General features: G+C 42.8%; 1 protein-coding gene across 1 annotated transcript in view; it reads right to left on the bottom strand.

Annotated features, from left to right (window-relative positions):
- The window catches only part of ADORA1 (adenosine A1 receptor), a 65,045-nt gene extending 43,692 nt beyond the window's left edge, over nt 1–21,353 (bottom strand). The window contains exons 1-2 of the mRNA XM_020782586.3: nt 20,714–21,353; nt 14,849–15,229 (exon numbers count right to left, since the gene is read on the bottom strand). Coding sequence (XP_020638245.1) covers nt 14,849–15,189 — 341 coding nt within the window. The 5' untranslated portion in view covers nt 15,190–15,229; nt 20,714–21,353. The remainder of the gene's footprint in view (nt 1–14,848; nt 15,230–20,713) is intronic.
- Between the last annotated feature and the right edge of the window lie 926 nt (nt 21,354–22,279).

The raw sequence follows: 22,279 nt of genomic DNA, 5'->3' as shown, positions 1-22,279 counted from the left end.
CTCATGGAATACTCACTGGGGAATATTCAATGATTCCCTTTCTCATCAAGCTTGTGAGTTTTCACAAAGTAGGAAATGTGTCCAGAGATTGTCCCTTTCCATATGTACAAAGTGACAACAGAGAGGAGAAGGACTGCAATTATTTAGGATCTACATATAAACAACAACCCTTAAAAAAGCAGGGAAACTGAATAGTGCCTGTAGAAGTGGTTTATAATCCACGAAGTCTATTTCACAGTGAAACAGATTTGCTAGTCTTAAAGATGCCACAATACTTTTGTTTTTGTTTGGCTAACATCTAACAATCCACAGCCCTGCCAGAGAGATCCTTCTATGTGCAGAACTGAGGGCTTGGCTGAGCGTTATGGCACAGTGGTTAAACTGCTGTACTGCAGCCAAAACTGTGCTCACGACCCAGAGTTCAATCCCAGGTAGCCGGCTCAAGGTTGACTCAGCCTTCTATCCTTCCAAGGCTGGTAAAATGAATGTTCAGCCTGCATAATTAACCTGTAAACCACCCAGAGAGTGCTTGAAGCACTATGGGGCAGTATATAAGCAGTATGCTTTTCTTTTTTTTGTCTACATGGCTGGTTGACAGTGAGCTAGTCCAGGCTAAATAGGGGGTGGGGTGGAGATCTTGTGTGCCATGCACTGCAATCTTTGCATCCTATTTGGTCCACTGTACTGTTTGGAGAAAAATGAAGGCTTCCTCCCAGAAAGGGAGGAGGCAAGGTTTTAACCTTTAACCTTACAGCCCATGAAGCCAACTTGCTTTCCCAGGGACAGAATAAAAAAACACAAACCAAAATAGAGCAATCCTACCCACACCAAAGAATATGAAACCCCTGTCAGGGTGCCAAAAAGGGGCAGGTAGGAACATTCTGGGGGCTGGCTGGCTTACTCCAGCGAATACATCATCTGATTAGCAACTTCAGGAGAGAGCCAGCCCATCCCTGCAGTGGCCCAGACAGCAGGCTAAATGCCTGTGCAGTCATCCCCTAAGACAGGATGATTTAGAACTTACTCTGTGCGGCGGCAGCATTTTCTTCCCATTCATACCTTTGTTCTATTGCAGTGGTCCCTAACCTTGGGTCCACAGATGTTCTTGGACTAAAACTCCCAGAAGCCTTCCCCACTAGCTGTGCTGGCCAGGATTTCTGTAGTCCAAGAACATCTGGAGACCAAAGGTAGGACCACTGGGTTTAAGGAATGGCGACAGCCTCCTCCCATCTTACATATGTGCATGGAGTTTAAACCAAGTGTCACTCTAATAGATGTCATTAGTATAGGGCAATTACGTGACACAGAGGCAGGCTGTGGGCTGGTCCTGATGGCTGCAAATGGAAACATTCACTCAGTACCTCTGAAGAGAAGGAACACAGCTTTGGAGGCCAGCAGCTGCTCACCAGCTGTGTGCTGCAATCTGCAAAATGCCACACCAAGGGCCATCCAGTTTTGTGCTGTTTACTCCACTTCCCTCTTCGTTTACATCAAACAAAAGCCAGCTGGAGGCAGTGTTATTTGTTTTCAGTTCTATTCAGCAGAGTGTTTATTTGTTTTGGGCTAGATGTCTGAAGCATGATGAGGCTCTCACCTTGAGCTCCCCCTTTTGTTCCTAGCAAATACATCCACATGATCACAGCAGCAAGCAAAGAGCAATATTTATTAATCTGGCATTGGGGAGCATGATGATGACAGGAGGCCAGAGCATCTATGGAGGGCACTCTTAAGACCTTGGGATGCCCCATGCGGCCGCAGGGATATGGACGATGTACCTGTTTTGCTGCACTCAGGAGCTTTTCTTCACTCTCCTCCCTTCTGGTGCATGTTTACAGGGGTATATATTACCACAAATTTTAAGGCTTTCCTTGAGCAAGAAGCTGACAATACTAGTAATGCTTCTGGTGGCTACCTCCGTTCCTGTTGCTTTGCCTCCCACTGCTGTTCTGCTTACTTTCCTTTTTTCACATATAAGCCAGCACATTATTGTTTTTATGTCTACAAGTGTAGCGTCACCAAATAACATTTCATGGCAGGGGCTTCAGGATTAGTTTGTGGACAGAACAGTGACAGCAGGTGCCGGAGCAGCTGGCAAGATGGTAGCAAAGCTGAAAGGGAGTCATTTCCTTAAAAAGGAGGATTTTAATCTCTACTGACTATCGACACAAATTTACAGAAGTATACTCTCGTTTTCTTCAGAATTCAGAGATACATCACAATAAAAAAAATCAGATGACAGCAGACATTCAACCTTTTAAGCTACAGACTAGAAAATAAATGCACATTTTCTGGAAGGTCCTTTCCCCCCTTAGCATCTTGACTCTGACTCTTAATTCAAATGAAAAGGTTATTTGTTTTGGTTGCATATGGATCCCCTCCTCATGCTCTGTCTTCAAAGCAACCCTGGGAGGTAGGAAGCTGAAGGTCACCCAATGAATTCCATGACTGACTGTAGACTTGAAAACAGATCTTCTAACACTCTGCCCACTTTGCCACACTGAAGTCTACCAGTACTGACTGTATTTTCCTCTCCCAAAGAGTCAGAATGTTTCCAGCATAGCTTTATACATATGACAATCTCCTAATACTATGAGCTGAGGCCAGGGTTGAAATAAGCATACCACTGGCTATCAGCATCCTTGTCTGAGAACTACAGATAAGGTATGTACTGCAAATAGCCTGCTCTATTTCACAGACATGCAGTGAAGGGCATTCCCAAGCAGTCCAGCCATCACAAGTTAGATCACTTCATACAAGCTAACAGGGTGACTTGGCAGCAAGCAGTGAAACTGGAGCAAAGACAGCAGTGCATGGGGGGGGAGCGGTATCACTGACATCGTAACTTCACTGTTTATTGTCTTAATTTCAGCCCTTGTTACTTCTTGTGGAGACAAATTATACATTACAGACAATGTGTTGTTACAGCTGAAGTCACTTTAGTGTCCCCAGATATGTGATTTAGGCAGAATTTTGTGTCTGAGAAATCAAAGATGCAGATGCAGCCTGTTTTTAAGTCTAGAATACCAGATGCAAAATAAAGCAAGCTAATTTGCAAATGGCTTGGAATGAGACATGTTCCTGCATGAAAATAGATAAAATCCTGTAGCGCAGCTCTACCTGTGCAACCGGAATGGTGTCATCAGCAGTGGCTAATTGCCACTGATTAAAGGCTTGCTTTTGTGATTTCAGAATGCACAAAGGATGCAGAGACACATCCCAGAACCATAAAAGGAGCCTTTTATCACTGGCAACCTGCTGCTGTTGATGACACCATTCCCATTGTACAGGTGGACCCCCACCCAACAGGATTTTGGCCAATGAAATACCTTCAGTAGCTACATAAATTCCTTCCTGAGCCTGACCTATCATAGGGCAAAACGAGGCAAATGCCAAAGAAGCCACTAGTGGCAGCCACCAGCTGTTCCACCCTAAGGTTGTTACATTCTGTTGAATAAAAGAGTTGTTCATGCAACATAATGATCTACTCTCAAATTAGTCTGCTTATCCAAAGGCCAAATCAGACATTGTTAGCATATCATTAGAAGAAGAAAACACATTTGCGTTTTAACTGTGCAACCCTTTCTGCATCTATATCTCCGTAATTAAAATGCAAACTATGTCACTACTAAATACTTTATGAACCTTTGCAATGCAGGCTAAGACTTTGACTTCTGATAAGCCATAAATTTGTGTGATTCTTTTTTTTTTTACTCCAGCTCCCAGAATTCTCCACACATTTCCCAGGTGGAATTCTGGGAATTTCTACCTAGAGACACATTCACGTCGCTACATTTCACTCACCTGGAACAAGGCTTTCTTCCAGGATGTCCTAGATCTATTTCCTGTTTAAAAAGAAAACTGCCCCAGTACTTCATGGGAAGCTTAGGCCATTGTGGGAGGTATAGTTCCTTGTGGGAGTGCTCTAATAGAGTCTGAACGGGCAACGAGACTACAGACTACCCAGGAAGCACTGAGACCATTTCTTTTTAGTCTATAGGGCAGGTCCAAGGTAGCCTGGAAGAAAAGTCTGATCCTGGTGAGCAAAAAGCAGATGTGTGGAGGAATTTGTAGATGTATGTCTATGGGGAGGAACTCTCAGAATTCTTTGTGGGGAATTCTTGGGAGAATTCTGTGGGTTGACTCTTTTAAAGAAAAAAAAGCCCAGAAACAAATGGCACACTCTTAATGACCAATCAGAAAGCAAATCATTTTAATAAGCACAGTACAGGAGATTACTTGTGGGACTATCATCTAATGCTTTTTTAGACACTCAAGGAACTGCTATTTTTATTTATGCCCTTGGGTACAATGTCTGCATTGCTGAAGTAAGATCAAACCAGGCATCAAATGTTTCATTCATCCATCCATCCATCCGTCCGTCCGTCCGTCCGTCCGTCCGTCCGTCCGTCCGTCCGTCCGTCCGTCCATCCATCCATCCGTCCATCCATCCATCCATCCATCCATTTCCTCCCCATCTAGACCAAAGTCTACTCTGGGCAGCTAACAATAATAGGTAAAAGTAAAAACAATATAATAAAATAAAAACAGTAATAGTATAGTTCAAGATGGCAAAAAACAATCGAGAGGGAAAGCCTGCCTAAAGAGCCAGGTCTTAAGATTGGTCTTAAAAACATCCAGCAAGGGAGCCAGACAGATCTCTGGGGGGCAGTCCTCCTGCATTATCCTGTCTCCTAGCTCATGTTTGGCACTGAAGCTGCTGATTTTTTAAAAAAAAGCTGCTGAGAGGCACCCATCAGGCCATTCACAAAAAAAAGCCCGGGTGAAGATCATATTCCTTCCCTACCCATCTCACATAAGTGACTTGTTTGCTGTCCCTTAATCCTTCTCCACCCAGGCAGTGGGTTAATCTCCAGTCTGTGCTAAAAGGTCATCATGTACTGAACAAATAACTGGTCCTGTAAAAATCGAGAGCTTTGAAACCCCTGCCTTTTGTGAGTCATGGAATGTAAAGCAGGGCTCAGTCAGCCAAGCTCCAATAAAACCACAAAGGCTCTTGATTGGTTTAGGCTGCAAACCTGTCTGGAGATGAGTCACTGTCCCACCACCACCACCACCACCACTGGGATGCTCAGAAGGAGGACCTGGTGGCTTTAGCAACCAGACACATAAGAACAGCTTCAGTGGTCTTTCCTGTCAAAACACCACTGGTGCCAAGAGCACTAGGCCAGTGTGAAAGCAGACTGCAAGCACTGTCTCTGTCTGTCTGCAGCTGATAAGCAGGCCAAAGGATCAGAGGGAGACTCCACTGAGTGCATGGGACAGGAAACACGATGCAATGAAATATGTCAGTTCTTGTCCTGTCAGTGGCCCAGTCAGACAGCAGTGTCTTGGAGTCTATTTTGGATATATGTCCTTCATGCCCTTCTAAATCCATTCAGAGATGCAATCTTTCTATACAGGATGAATGGCTGGCGCAAAGGCCAAGGACTACCTGTCTCCCTCTCCTTAGGAGAATATGCTATTTCAGGCGGTGGCATATTAGCATCTGCACTTGAGCTGTAGCCATGCAGGGAAGCAACAGGTGTGCCCTTGCTGCCTGTGTGGCTGCAGAGGGCTTGCGTCTTTCTTCTCACTGTCAATCAGAAATCTCAGGAGACCAAAATGAAGAGAGATGTTTGGGCTTGGCTCGTGCAGAAGAGCTGCAGTGTGTCTCAGAAAGGAGAAATATCTCAGCATTCATTTCCATGCTAGGCTCCTAGTGTACAGCAGAAGTCATTGCTATGTTTTTGACTGGATTGCAGAAGCCGGCCTGGCACCTTTTCCTGGTATTGATCTGTTCAGTCCTTGCCACCACCTGGGGCATATTTGGATACAGTAACAGCATTTTCGCAGTAGACCCCCACCTGCTGCTATATCCTGTCAGACCTTGCGGGCACTTCTTTGGGGATCTAATTCAGCGAGCAAGTCCAGAAAAGTAACACTTCCAAGAAAACGTCCAAGAAGTTACCTGTCTTTTATCGATCAATAAAGGCATGTATTATCTATCAGTGACATTCACAGCAGAGCATCTGTTCTGACTGTGGCACAGGGTTAACATTGTGCATGTAATCCTTGGGTTGTTCCCTTGTTTGCTGCCTTTGGGGATTTCTATAGGAGCAAGAAAGTAGGCTGAACCACTCCAAAGCCTGGCCCATAATAGATGGTAGTCCTTAGCCTTGCCTCACCTCAAGGACAACATGGCGGTCCTTTGCCATTCCACAGTCAATGGTTGGCTGGACTGCCAGGTGAAGACAGCAATGAATGAGCATCCTCCACCACATCTTAAGGCAGCAATCCAGTTTAGGGGAATAAGATAAAAGCCGCATGGCATCCAGAACATGATCCTCCAACAGGAAGAAACTGTGAGGGGCTACTGTTGTTGTCCACCAGCATCTGTGGCCTGAGAGGATTACCTCTCATGGGATGGTTGGTTCTGCTCAAACTCTCCTCTTTTTAATTTGAAATTTCCAACTGGAATCAAGTCTTCCTATGAAGCAGGATTCTATCAATTACAAACGTTAAATGAAACCTCTAGGACATCACCATATGTGATTGTTTCTCCTTTGGAAGCCATTTTTCTTGTTTCTAGGCTCCATTTTCTAAGGTCCTGTGGGCACTCTCTAATACCAGGGGGGGGCACATTATATTCCCCCGGTGCCCACCATAGAGCACTCCAGATTTTAACCACTTGAGCAGGAGGAAATAAAGAGGAAACACTAAGATATTTAAGGTCTTAAGGGAGGTCTTACAGGAGCCTCCATATCTTTAGAGGAGCCCCATAAGGCTCCTGATGCCAAACCACTGTTGCTGGAAAGCTTCCAGATATTATTTTTTTTAAAAAAAAATATGATTTATCATGCTCTAGGGTGGCCTTGTTGGCTGCAAAAATGTTCCCGGAGCACCCTTGAACGAAGGGATACATCTACTTTGAATATTCAGTAAGCCATCTTTGAGAATGCCCATCCAGAGTTGGGGCTGTCATCCTAATAATCTTAGATACTTAGAACCCTTATTTCTTTCCCAGGAGAAATGTATTAGCACGGTCTCATGCACCCCAGGCCCTGCACTGAAGGTAACAATACAATTTACACCCCAAACAAGAAGCAACAGAAGTGTTCGATTAGATATTTGAGAGCCTTGTGACAATGGAGGGGATCCTGTAGAATGCATCTATATTGCTGGCAGTCTTTCTATGGGCCAGGGAGAATATTCACTGCAGGGCTACTGACTGACTAGTTATCCCTTAGCTTCTGATAGCAAAGTACAGAACTCTTCAGAAGACAAACGTACCTCTCAAATTTCCTTTATCACCAGCTCACACATCTCTATTCTTTAAGCAGGTAGAAGGGGAGAGCTGTACAAAACCAATATCTATAGCTCATTTGGCAGCTCCAGCTACTGTACCCCAAGGGGGAAGAGGCAACTTTCAAAAGAAACTGAAGATATTGCAAGAGTCATTACTGCACATTGTTCCTCCCTCTGTCATGGGACTGCAAAATGTGTCCTGCATAGCTCTTCTTCCAACCCTGCCCCACATTCCCTCCTGCAAAAACGGAATTGTTTTGATAGATTTTCGGGGAGGAAAAGTCATTGTCTTCTCCTAGAAACCTCCATAGGGGATAAAAGTCTTCAAACCCCCAAGGGGGGGGGGGAGTGGGATTCCAGAAAGTGGAAATGGCTTTTCTTTTTAAAGTCACATTTTACACAGTCGGTGTAGCCACTGCTTGGTCCTAGGGGTGGAAAATGGGCTCCCTGGACCCTCCAGAGTTCTCCATTCTTGCTTTGTAGCAAAGGCAGTCAGCCTCTGGCTCTCTGGATGTTGTCAGACTCCAACTGATCAGCCCCAGTGAGCGTGGCCAACGGGCAGGGCTAATGGTGATATAGACCAACAGCATCTGACGAGCAAGTTGCACTTTCCAGAAATGTTGGGCTGTCTCATCTCTTGCCTGCTGGCCAATGGCTATGTTAGCTGTGGATTATGGGATATATATACCATAATCCCTGGAAGGTTCCAGGTTGGTGACAATTGTGTCTCAGTTCAAAGAGGGGATGAAAGAGTACATGTTCTCCAGAGGAAGCAATGTTGATTCTAAAAACCGTGGTCTCTTTTATTTTTTAAGACTGACCGTTGAGAAGAGATGCTTGCATACAGAAAAGGAGATAAACTACTTCCTATCAGAGCTGCAGAGTTCACCGAAAGTTCATATGCTCCTCCATTATACGCAGGAACATATATGCTGCTCAAGGGAAGTATAATCCTCACGTGCCGTTTGCTTCACAAAGATCTGACCTGTCACAGATATAAATGAAACACGTTGTCCACTTGAAACTGAATGGAAGCTGTTCAAGTGGATTGTGTGCCAAATGACTCAAAGGATAAGATTTCCTGGCAGTGGAGTATGCCACTGTGGCATCATTACTACATTACAGATTAACTAAATGTTAATACAGTTAAGTCAAACTATATGTTAGCACGTCATTTTGGCAGACCTGTCTTCCTCAGTAAATGTACTTGTATGCAAAACTTGCATTTACCTTCTGATAACAAATCACAAAAGAAAGCAAGATAATCTGCACACTACAGGAGATATGAAATGCTCCTGCTGTGACAATTATATTTTAAAAAACATTTAAGGAATCCCCCTCTAATGATCTATATGTTAAAATTAAAGAAATCCAAGTTTAAATCTTCACTCGGTGAGCATATTTAATAAATTAATTAATTATCACACCAGCAGACACGTGAGGGTTTCTCTTGATTGGCCTCTTTTATGGGGTCGCTAATGCATGAGATCAACAACCTTCTGGATTCATTTTTTTTTTTTTACTCATTTGAACAACCAGGTTATTTTCATGTTTTTACCAGCTAAAGCATTGAAGCTAGATGTGCCTTTCCCAGTGATGTACATGTATTTCCCCTCAACCACAGATGTTTTGTATGCCTAAAGCTCCATATAATCCAAATGCAATTTTTAAACATTTTTTTAAAAATCCTATTTTGAGATCAGGTGCTAAAGCAAACTGTGTTGTGTGGGTGGAAATCTAGCCAGCAACTGTGTGCTGTATTGCATTTAGCCACCTGGCATAGCTGCAGCAGTTTACAGCACTGCTGTCAAAGAAGCAGAATCCCCTAAATTCCAACTTGTGTGGGTTGAAAATCAGAGCTTTTGTGCAATTGAGAGTGAAATATATATAGGATAGTAACTAGGGGTGGGCCACACTAACCCCCTCCCCAAATCATGATTCTCAAAACTCACAGATGTTTGTTTTGGATTCTCTTGGAATATCACCTGATAATCTCTTTCCTACCTTTGTTCACAAACAAGATCTCTTTATTTTGTATTAGAAAAAGATTGGGCCCTAAAAGGAAAGGGAAAAAACTTGTGTTCATGCCAGGAAATGGCAAATTCTGTGATATTCACACAATTCTACCACCTAGTGACAAGGAATGACAGAATTGATTTTAGCCTTTACAGGCCAGAGTAAATTATATGACTCAGGGACTCAGGAGGATGACGAACTGGCCTTCATGAGAGAGATAATCAGCTGCTCTCCACATACTCTTTTCTATTCCACTTCTTTAAAAACATTCTGTTACCTATCTGCTTCTACTAAAGAGGCCAAAATGGTGCCATTCAAGGCTTAAATAGCTTTCTTTGGAATTAGATGAAATAAACTATTTACCCTGCAGTGTTTAGTGTTATGCTAAGTCTCTTTCACACACATGGCAAGCACACTAATCTGATTTTAATGTGATGAAGGCAAAAGGCAGAATGTAACACAAAATATTCTCAGAAGGGAATGAGATATTTTATCATCCAGGAAAAAAAATCATGTTCAAGACTAGGAAAAAAATCGGTCATGGATTCTGTGATATTCACACAATTATACCACTTAGTGACAAGGAATGACAGAATTGATTTTAGCCTCTACAGGCCAGAGTAAAAAAATCAATCATTGCCCCCAAAGAAGTATTCCTATCCCTACTAGTAGCCTCTTTGGATCCCACAACCAGCATTTAATATCTCATTCTTGGGGAAGGTATTAGAGCAGGTTGTGGCTTCTCAGCTCCTGAGGTTCCTGAATGAAACAGAGTATCTAGACCAATTTCAATCTGGCTTCAGCCTGGTTATGGGACAGAGACAGCTTTGGTTGTCTTGGTAGATAAACTACGATGGGAACCAGATAGGGAATCTGTGACCCTGTTGATTTTGCTGGACCTCTCAGTGGCTTTCAGTACTATCGACCACGGTATCCTCCTGACTCGTCTCTCTGGAATGGGTCTTGGGGGCACTATTTTACAGCATCTCCAGTCCTTCCTGGAGGAGAGAACACAGAAGATGGTGCTGGCGGACTCCTATTTGAAACCTTGGCCGCTGACCTGTGGAATACCTCAGAGTTCGGTCTTCTCTCCTATGTTCTTTAACATCTACATGAAACCAGTGGGAGAGATTATCCAGACTTTTGTGGTTCGATATCACCAGTATGTGGATGACACCTAACTCCACCTCTTTTTGCCACCTACATCCAAGGAAGCTACTTTGGCTCTAGATCAGTGTTTGGTATCCGTAATGGACTGGATGAGCGTGAATAAATTGAAACTTAATCCAAACTAGAAAGAGGTGCTCCTGGTCACTCAAAAGGCATAACAGAGAATAGGAATGCATCCGGTATTGGATGAGATTACATTCCCATTGAAAAAACAGGGGCTGCCGATGGAAATTGTAAGGAAACTTCAACGGAAACTTCAATGCAGCAGCCAGATTGCTGACTGGGGTTGGTTACAGGGATCACATATCCCCTCCTATGACAGCAGCTCCACTGGCTGCCAATCAGTTTCCATTCACAGTGCTGGTTTCAACCTATAATGCCCTAAATAGCCTTGATCCAAGCTATCTCAAGGACTGTATCTCCCATTATGAGCCAGCTTGGGTGTTAAGATCATCAGGAGAGGCCTCTCAGTCCCACCATCTTCACGGGTGCGTCTGATGGGGACACAGGAGCCAGCCTTCTCTGTTGCTGCACCTTGACTTTAGAACTCCCTCCCATTGGCCCCATCTTTGCTATCCTTCAGCAAGCAGGCAAAGACTTTTCTCTTCAGACAAGCCTTTCCTCAGTAACCAGCTACCTGTGCGTGATTTTTAGATAGATGGTTATGCATTACTATGTTGATTTTTAATATTATTTCTGTTTTCCTTTTTTGTTCTTTTCCATTTCTTAGAGTAACATATTTTAAATGTTTGTATACTTATTGATCTTTGCCTTAATATTGCGTTGTTAATATTGTAAGATGCCTCCTTATTCACTGTTGGTAATTTTAAATATTGTCTTTTAATTATGTTGACCACCATTGTATACTCATTGTTTTCAACTTAAAATATTGTATTTCATTGTTGTAAGACGCCTTTGGTCCTTTTCAAGGAGAAAGGCAGGATAAAAATATTTTAAATAAAAAAAATTCAGTGTACACAGTAGGCATAAAAGCATGCTAAGGTTTGTGATGATAATAATACTATTTATTAAGTACCTGATGAATGAAATGTTTTGCAGTTCATAAAGAGCCACACATTCTTATTTATCATGATGACTGTTAGATTCAAACACTGTAGTATAGACCAAGGCATTTCCATACAGGAGTGAGAACAATTCTCCTTGAAGCCTGGATGATGGTGATCATCATCATCATTATCCTACCCATCAACAAAAGTAGGATAATATTGGCCTTTAATGCCAGATAATTAAGGGTTAGTGCAGTTGTGGAAAACAATTCTAGTATTTTAGGGTGAAGAAATTTCATAGGCAGTAAGTGTTAATATTATTTATTGAACATTTGCATATAACTCAAATTATTCATTATCCCAAAGAGGTTACTTTTTTCAGATTAAAAAAAATAAAAGGATCAAGCACAGCACAAATTGAAAGAAAAACTGGGCCTTCTTAGGAAATGATTTCTATTCGTTCACAGCCATCTGGCTGTTCAGTATCAGCGCAGATCAGGCTGGAAGCACTCAAAAAATATATATATTCATGCATGTAGGTTTGCTTCTTCTCAGATCAGGCTGTCTCCCTTCCCCCCTGCACACACATAGAGTTTAGGGATTAAGAAGCCCGTCTGGGCTTCTCAGGCAGACAATGTTCAACTCTCCAACAAATCTTCTGATTAATCATTTCTACTACCCCTCTTCATTTCTTTCTTGGAATTATAATAACATCATGATCTTTTCCAGGATTTCCAATATATTTAGTCAGATTTCCTCATTCACCTATGTCATTGGTTTTTAGAAGCTGGGGTTGCCCCCCCACGAATGTTCAGAAACACTGTAATACTAGCAGGAAATAACCCTGCACAAGAGCATTGCTACTATTAGGGAGAGTGAAGTGGCAGGTATTGGAAGGCAAAAGTCGGCAGCACAGGGAAGAGTTGCATGCGATGCGCAGCCTGTCTTACATCTTTACGCACTCCTATTGTCCTTCAGTGTAACAGAGGATGCTATCTTACTATTAGCACTGAATCCCACTTGGCTTCCTCATGTGGAATGGGAGCAGGCAGCATCTTCTCCTTTGTCCCGAGGGAGTAAGATTTAAATAAGGAAAACATGTATTGGCAGGGTGGAGTACTAATTCAAGGATCTGTAGCTCCCTTTACCTTTTAAATGTCTTCATTTTTAAAAGAACAATAACGCTGAAAGGTTTTCCAGTTTGGTTCATATCTTCAAGGGCCTGATAATTGTTTGCTGTTGATCCATACTCAGAACCAAACTATATGTTAGCAATGTTGAAATCATGCTTCTGTTCCAGAGGTGGGTTACCACAGTGAGTCTGAGAAATCACATTGTAAATGTGCTCCATGTTTACACCCAGAAGACCAATCAAGAAGATAAATCAAAACATGCTAATTTGTAAACTGTGGGAGATATGAAAATTTTCTCCTTGGTAACACTTTTACTGCATAGTTCTCTCTTCTCATGATAGGTTCTCTGTAATGTATTCCCTGAGCCTCCGTGATGCTCAGTTAAGCTTTTTCTTAGCAATTTCTCTCAACTGGAGACTAAAATGCTAAGAAACAACCAAGGCCTGTCCCCCTGAACACCCTTCCTTCACTCCCCTCTTCCATAAATGTTTATCATCCCAATGTGTGCTAGACCAGTGGTCCCTAACTTTTTTGGGGCTGCAGACCAGCTGGGGTGAGCGAGCTCCATGCATGGGGGGTGGGGGCACCCCCACGTGAGCATGACATGCCCCCCGCAGGTGCAACACACACCCCCTGAGCATGACATGCCTACCATGTGTGTGTGCAGGGGGGGTAATCTATATCTGCGGCCCAGTTCTAGCAGCCCCACAAACCAGTACTAGGCCGTAGACCGGGGGCTGACGACCCCTGTGCTAAACAAAGAGGTATAAAGAGCCAAACATGGTTTAAGGTCAAGGAAAGAATCTATTCTCACCAGCCCAAGGAAGGGCATGGGGCCTTTTCCTCACCCTAAATGTCTTATTCCTTTTATTTCTTTTGATACAGTCCCCCTCTGTACATTATTTCCTAACTGGAAAACATTCACAAAATCTGCACAAAGAAGTCCAAGACTCTAGCTCAGATCTAAAGCCACAAAAGGAAGAGACCTAAAGTCAGAAGCAGGCCAGTATCAGTCATGGGTTTTATTTTTAATCAACTATGTCTCATTCACAAAATATTATGGGATGAGGACAGTCTATTCAGATAATCATGTCTTCCATTTGTAAGTCCACCCCCATGTTCTTCTAATGCTTCCTCTCCTCTTTCTCCAAAACCATAGTGGAGGAAAAGACTGAATAAAAGCAGTGTGTCTTTTGATTAATAATGGTTGGAACTCTCCCTCTGGAAGCATCTCAGGACAGAGTGACTGAGATCTAGCCCAGAATTAAAATCAATACACAAATACCTAAAGACCCCTTTTGAAGTTTCGCTTTTCCCACAGAACACATATCTTTTTTTCCCCTTTTGTCATTTTCTTCTTACATTGATCTATGTTATTAACATAAAGCTGAGTGGAATTTATAACAGAAAGTGCTTTTACTTTTTGTAAGCATTTTTATCATGGTGTCTTCAGCTATACGTGCTTTTTTAAAAAAAGACAGCACCAGAGATTTTGGAAATCTTAACAAAGCCACCAGAAACTGTAAAAAAAAAAAAACATAGGTTCTCTCATAGCTCAGGGGGAAATTGCTTTCTGGACAAGCTGCAGAATCCTCCAGCTGTGAGACTCTGAAGTATATCCTTCAAATGTCATTCTTCCAAGTTCTGAAACTTTCTACATCTTCTCAAAAAACTTACCATGTGATAATTCACACTAGAGTAGGCCCAATGATGGTTTTATGAGTCAACTCTTCTGAAAGTTCTATGGATTCAAATGTGCACACTCTAACTGAGATCTACTGTACTATACAAGCCATAAATTTCCATTCATTCTATGGGCCTGCCCTAGTGCAATTTACTATGCCACGCAACAGGATTTCGGCTCATGAATACACTGTAGCCAACAGAGAGATATGGAAGAATTAGGAGAGGGATAGCTGTCTGATAGCTCAGTGACTTAGATATAGGAGTTTGATTCCCACTACCTCCCAGGAGAAAAGAAAGCCTGTTTAGCCTTAGGAAAGCCGCACGGTCCCAGAAATGCACCTAGAAGAAGGGAAGCGTAAATCACTTCTCCCAGATTTCCCCAGCCAACATGACCAGTGGGGGCTACAGTCTGAAAAGGGTGACTTTGTCAAGCCCTGGATTCTTGCCGTGTGGTGTTGTCATAAGCATGAAAAAAAAATTCTTTATAAACCACCTCTGATAATCTTTTATGTCTGAAGAAGTTATTCTTACCGTATAGGAATTTTGACTCTGAGGTAGCGATCCACAGCAATGGCCAACAGTGCCAGAATGGAGCTCTCGGTGAGGATGAGGACAGGACATGCCAGCATCAGGCAGCTGTAGAAGTGTATCTCTAGGCCAATGTTGATGATGATAGCGAGGGGGATGGCAAGGGCTCCCACGGCAACATCTGCAACCGCCAGTGAGACAATGAAGTAGAAGGTGGCATCTCGAAGGGCTGGGTTCACTTTGACAGCCCAGATCACCAGGATATTCCCAGGAATGGAAACAAGGGCAATTAGAACCTCTATGGTGATATAAACAACCTGGAAGGCACCTTTATCATCCGGCATGATGGTGTAGTCCCCACAAGCTCCAGGGCCCCTGTGGTGCCTGAAATGAGGACATAATTTGTGGGTTTTAAGGACAAAAGAGCCTGTGAAAGTATACAAACCCAATCAGCTTCTCATACACATTCACCAGTCCAGCAATGGTGAACCTATGGCACGCATGCCAACGCTGGCAAGCAGAGTCCTCTCTGTGGGCACGTGAGCCATAAGTCGCCAGATTGCTACCCCTTGGCAGCCAAACCTGAGGAGGTGGCTGCAGCCGCAGTGCTACTGCCCCAACAGGTGGCGGGCCAGGATCCAGAGCAGCTGGCGCTGGCGGGCCGGCTGAGCTATAGGTGGTGCCAGGGTTGGGCACAACTGGAGGCAGATCCAAAGTGAGGGCTAGAGGCACCTCTGTGGCTGGGCTTCCCCTTTCTGCCACCATTTCTACCACTTCTACTTCCGCCACCACTGCTGCTGGTGCCCGCCACCTGCTCTTCCCACCCCCCAGTTTGGGCAATTGGGCTCAAAAAGGTTCACAATCACTGCACTACTCTATATTTAGTAGATCTTGAGAGATAACAGATTTCTTTGCATTCCACATTTCCCTTCATATTTCTCATAAGCAGTGCAGAAGAAAGGTAAACTACATGTTGGGATCTTAACATTATGAGAGGCTTCTAACAACAATAATTAAATAAAAAAACACACAAAAGCAAAATACTGTATTATGTGGAGTTCATTTTACATAATATGTATTTTTTAAAAAAGCCCAAATCTGGTTGCTTAGCACAGTAAATTGCCCATGAGTAGGCCCATTGAATCAGTGGAGATTTACTGAGTCAACACCTCCATAAATTTCATTGATTCAGATGGGCCTACTCTAAGTGTAACTTAATTCATGTAAACAGCACTTACATATTTTGGACATAGGATGCTATGGAACTCTTTTAAGCCTGCCATATTTTAGGGCCTCAGCATATCTTAATCTGGCCCTGTCTCCAAAACTGCACAAATGATTTCCAGGATCTTGGAAAATCTCCTTCATTCTTCCCGTATGAATTTCTGAGCTTCCCAGCTACCCCATCCATTGTGCTTTTCCTACTAGCTGGGATGCCTCACCTCCTCCATGTGCTCTTTTCCCTAACTGGGCTATTTGAATTTCTATTCAACTCCTCTAGCTGCCTAATAGGCAGGGGATAAAAAGGAAGCCAACTGGCCCTGAATGATGTTCTGCACAAAGAATCCTCCTTTCTGCCTATCCTGGCTGCTTTAATTACACACTGGGTCTCCTTTGTTTCCACCTGTCCTCTTCATCAGCTAGGAAGCCTTGCACTGGTAGCATCCTGGCTGATTTACACAGTAATAGGACAGTCCTGCAAAACCAGAAAGAGGTGATCATGTTACATCTGCCCACATGTTATCATCTTATTAATAGCTGTATGATTCTTGTTTCAATTAAAGTATTTCCTATTTAATCCATAAGATTATCAGATTTCGGCAAACATCTCAATCAAAAACATTCCAAAACTGGACAGCAATGCCTGGGAATACCATTTCGCATGCCTTCATGATTTACAAGAGGTCACTCTCAAAACACAACAGAGGGTTTAACTGGATTTCATGGCGCAGATTCATACATTTTTCTCCCATATTTCTAGCCTTGGCTGGTTATATGTGTTTGGGTTGCAACTAGCAGATTCATCACTGGCACAAACAGTTCCTTGTTCTGAGAAAGGAAATTCATATGGTCAGTTCAGTAACTTCATCTGTTTTATATATATATCTCCTATTGGGATATTATGTTGTTAGCAATGTTGGCAAATGCCATATGGAGCAGAACTTACAGGGTTGAAATTCTGGGAGATTTTGAATGGCAGAGACAATGACATTATTTCCCATCCCACCAGTTATCATCAAGTCCCCTCACTATAGTTGATGGAGAGAGTAATTATGAGGTGATTGCACTACCTCTCTTAAATCAATAGCCAGGGAAGGTAGCACTTCCAGGACAACTGGAGCATACCAAACATTTCTGAGGCTGTTCTAGGACAGCATGCTATTGAATAGAAAGGCATCAAACACCATAAAGTAATCATAAGATGTCTGTCATTTGTGCTCACGCTCTGTATCATCTAGGAAGTATTCCTTTGATATCTCTACTAAACAAAGCAGAAGAAGCTGCCTTACTGCAGCTAAAATTCATGAGACTGACTATGAAATTAGGCCAAAAGTATATATTGCCAAGGTGGTGGGTTAATGAATATGGAATACCTCTCTATTTCTCTGCATTTTTTAGTGCTAACCTTGGCAGGGAGGCTCCGTGTTCCCATTTTCCACAGCTAATAGAGCAATTTTTTGCCAGTTTGTGTGTCACTGTAACTGAGCGGCTGATGGGCTTCAAGCCCACACAAAACAAAACAATATTTTGCATGACGCAAGTCAACACCTAAGATAGTATATATTTGTATGAATTCTGCTGGTTTTATTATATGGATGTCTCTCTTTGTTTTATTATGTGCTAGTATTGGATACTCCAATATCTAATGCACTGTATAATCCATTTAGTCTGCAGCCTAAAAAATGCAATAAAACAAACAAACAAACAAATTAACTAATCTCTGTTATATTTGGGGGCAGGTTGGCTGGTTTATTTGCAAGTGCTTGGAAATGATGAGAAAGAACAAGCAGATTAATAGTACTATTCTATAGATAAATTATTTTGCCTTTTCCTTCCTATAGGACTTGTATGTTGTTGAACAAATCTTTATTTTCTTCAGTTGATAAAGTGTATTTGTTCTTTTGTAACAGGCCTCCAGTGCTTTTGAGGAGTACATGTGTACCCAACATTCTTTAAAACTGTAATTCCCTAGTTTACACTGTGGTAAAATATGAAAGCAAAAGTTCCTACCAGCAAGAACTGTTTGATGGGGAAATAGATTGACTGGAGAGTCTTCTTTCCTTCACTGGGAGTACTTTTGCAGAGTCTTGATGGCCATTTGTTGGGGATGTTAGAGTTGGATCCTGCATTGCAGAGGCTGCACTGAGCAGAGGGATAGCATAGAAGACCTCCAACGTCCTTTCGGACTCTTCCACTCTATAAGTCCTCCAATATTGGTCTAGCCGTCCAACAATTATTTACTTTTTGCCCTTGAGAATATGGCCTATTTCATCCAGGACAGGCAAAGTGCAGTTTGGGGCTGAATGTGTGCCACTAGCCTGCTTTTGCATCTCTATGCCTCATTACACTTTATTGCCTTCCTGAAAATGTTTTCTCCAACCAGAAAGAAAAAAAGTGTCACCACACCACACCCTGAAGTCTACAGGGGCAACAATTCATCTTTTATCCAGGTCAACAACAAAGACACTTTTTCTATCCCAATAATGTCTGCTTTGACTAGCAGCAAGGTCAGATGCAAAGCTTTTTTTCATATCACCTGCTGATTTATTTTTAATGGGGGGATGCCAGCAGCCATTGGCAAGACCTGAGACCTTCTACATGCAAAACCTGACCATACTGCTGAGTGATGGGGCTTGCTGTCTTTCTTGGATGCAGGCAGTTTCCAGTGCTTGTAAAAATTACTTTTTTGGACCATGACTTCCAGAATGCCCCAGCCAAGAAGCTTTTTAGAAGATTTTAGGTTTTCATTTTAAAAAGTAATTTTTCCAAACTCTGACACTTTATAGGTCCTCCTAGAAAACATGCTACAAAGACATTGCAGCCCACGGGGGTCATGCTTCTGCAATCAAGTCTTGTAAGACAATGTTCCAATATCCTGTTCACAGATACTAGATGGTATAGATAGAGAGGTCACTGTCCTTTTCTATTGAAAAATATAAATTAGCTTATATTTGGACTCCTAAACAGGAACTGGAAAACTGGGCAGTAGATACCAGCAAATAATTTGACCACTCAAAAGATTCACAAAATGCCATGGGCAGATACAGGGTGGAGTTGGTGTTAACTTGCAGCAGACTCTCGCTTCATAATCCATGCTCAATAGGGACACTTGTACAACCCAGTTCCATTCATCAATCAACACTGCAATGAAAATATGACCTAGAGCAACTGCCACTTTCCCCCAGATGTGAAAGAACTGAAGTCTGAGTTCTTAGAAAAGATTACACCTCTGTAATACGACTGCTATCTTGAGAGATGGCATGCAAATTTGACACAACTAACACTGTAAGATAAAGCTGATACCGTGCAGGGTACACACATTATTTTGTTTTTGATGTCTCATCACAGTCTCCAGTTCAGTTGGTTTTTGCGTATTTTCATGACACTTGAAGCTGCACAACGAAGCAACTCTTTTCAGATGTCTGACCGGCAATGTGGTAGGGTCAGCCGTGTTTTGGTGTGACATTCAAGGGCTATCGTGAAGAAGTATCATGAGACTTAACACTACCAGCAAGAACAATGAACTGCCAATGTCCAGGCCACTTTGGACTCTGTGATTTGTTTTCCTCCTATGGTGGTAGCCGTTTATCCATTAAGGCACATGGAGTGGTGCCACACCTCAGGCTCCTCATCTCTGCCAACCCACTCCCACTTGCTTGATTACCAAAGGCAGAGGACTTTCTTTGTATGAATGTGTGTGATGTGTATGAATGTCCACTTCCCCCCCCCCCGACTCTGACTACTATTGGTTACGGTGTCTTTTGTCCCATTAACAAAACAGCCATCACTGTCCTACGGAGAGATTGTCCTCACTCTCCATAACATCTTTACCGTCACAAAGCTATCACTGCTGGATCAGGATTAATGTGACAGACGCATTCCCATTGTTCCGGAGAAACAATTACTTGTGCACAGTTTTTGACCCTAACAAAAGTTGGGCTGACAAACAAAAGTCATCAGTCTGTCTAAGACAGCATATTCTTTTCTTTCCACTACCTTTCACATTTTCCTGCACATTTTCATTCCATTCCTTTTTATTTCTAATAAAGCTTGTTTTGGAGGGAAGCAAAAGAGCTTGGAGCTGTGACTTTTCTGAACTACAGAATATCTCCAAAATCTCCCCACCAGTATAGTCCAAATAGTCTGGGGAAGTCGTATTTCTGAGCTCTGGGAAATGATAGCCCAACAGTTTGAAGGACTAGACCATTCTCTCAGCTGGTCTGAGAAGACAAGACAGCAATGACCACTGGCTGAGTTCTAGTTCTGCTTCATGCCTGACATTCGCCCCACTGACCTCTGACTATCCCCATCCCCTCCATGCATTCACCTGCTAGCTAGTCCCTCCATCCAGCTGGAATGTCTTGTTGTCACTGGGCAACCCACCCCAGCCAGAAAGGTATGACAAATTCCAGAGGACATTTTTCACCTGCTTTCATCTAACCTCCTTAACAAAAGGCAGCACCCCACCCCTGCAACGCTGGCTGGTCAGATTCCCCCTTCAAATCATATTGCTGCATTTCTCACTTCTGCATACCTCTCTGCCATTTAAATAAATCCCACCAATTAAATATATGAACAATCACAGTTGCAGGGGAGAGAGAGAGAGAGAGAGATCCCAAATGAAGAAAGAACAAGATTCACACTTACTTTCTCTTGCCCAGAGTCCCGAGTGTGCCTTTATGCCACACTCTCTCCTTCAAGCGAACACTTCCCACCTAGGACAAGCAAAAGGCTGAGGGAGAGAAGGGACCATTCTGCTCTCTGATGGTTCAGCTAGACAACTCCTGTGTGTCTTGGCATCCTGGATCAGAGGAGAGCTGCCACCTGCCACTTCTGCTGCCTGAATAGCAAACAGGACATGGGCTTCACTGCAGTGAATCTCAGCTCTGCTGCAGCCACACCAGTCCCCAGATCTCATCCCTAAGTCTGCCGCTCTCCTCCTGCAGCTTCCAACTGCCTTTCAAGCTGTCACATGGTCTTCTACATTGCACGATACACTCCTGCTTGCAAGATTTTAAAGAGGTAGTGGTCTGTTTCCAGTGCCTGTGTGCCAGTATGTAAAGGGACACGGTTGTCATTTTTAAAAGTTCACTGTTGTCCACAACAACATACTGAACTAGGCACAGATACATCCAAGAGTGATTCTTGCTTTTGTGTCCCAGAAAGGTGGAATTTCCCTGCTAGCAAGCTGGCTGGAGTCTTCCCTGTCAGAATCCTTCATTAATTCCTGGAACTGAGAGAGGGTCTCCCAAGAAGATGTTGTCTTTAATTTCCAGTAGGTGAGAACTGGCAGCAGCATCTACTCAGTACTGCTAGGGGAAGTGGCTCTGTGCATGTTCAAAGGTGTTTTCTTTATTAATTATAGCTTTACCCATGCCAAGATTCAACCCAATATGAAACAAACAAACAAAACAAACAAACCCAGTTCTGAAAGTCAGGTATTGGGTTGGGGGGAAGCTGTATGTTGGCCAGAAAGACCTGATGAGGGGCATCTGTAAAATTTCCAGATTGCCTTTTATCAACCTGTAGATCTCTGCAGATGATCTAAGTTTCTCCAACTTCTGAGAGCTGGTGGATGGCAACCACAGAAACCGCTTTTGGCTGTGGTATCTACTGAATTTCCTCCCCAGTGAGACACAGTTGGCAGTTATCCAATTAGCACCCAGTAGGTACATTTTTAAATTTCATAGAGTGTTTCAAGTTTTTGAGCAGGGTTGTTTTTTGTTGTTGTTGCCTTTAATATTTTTCTCACTTATGTTTTATTATATTTGTCATTGGGTAAACTATTCCAAAACTGATGCTCTTATGCAGTGTGGGAACATTCTAATGAACAGGTTTTTTGTTTTTTTAAAAAAGCTATGTTGTCGACTGGGGCACTTCAAAGGTCATCTACTCCAGCCTTCTGCTGGAATAGGAAACCTGTTTCAACAATACAGTTGTATAACTCTGGCAAAGGGAAAGGTGAAATAAGAGAGAAAGTTTTTCTGCTTGCATGCTGGCTAAAAAATAAGAAGCAGAGAGTAGCAATAAATAGTCTCCTTTTTTCCAGTAGAGGGATGTATAAAAGTAGGATTATCCCAAAGATTTGTAGAGAAACTGGTGCTTTTTAAATTTCTCACAAATAATCTGCAATCAGGAACAAGATGCAAAGTGCCCACAATTGTAGCTGATAACACATTATTCAGGGCGGTTGTAAGTAGTCAGGAATGAGAG

Source organism: Pogona vitticeps, chromosome 4, assembly GCF_051106095.1.
Source record: "Pogona vitticeps strain Pit_001003342236 chromosome 4, PviZW2.1, whole genome shotgun sequence".
Classification (NCBI taxonomy): Eukaryota; Metazoa; Chordata; class Lepidosauria; order Squamata; family Agamidae; genus Pogona; species Pogona vitticeps.
This window is presented reverse-complemented; position numbering and strand designations above follow the sequence as displayed.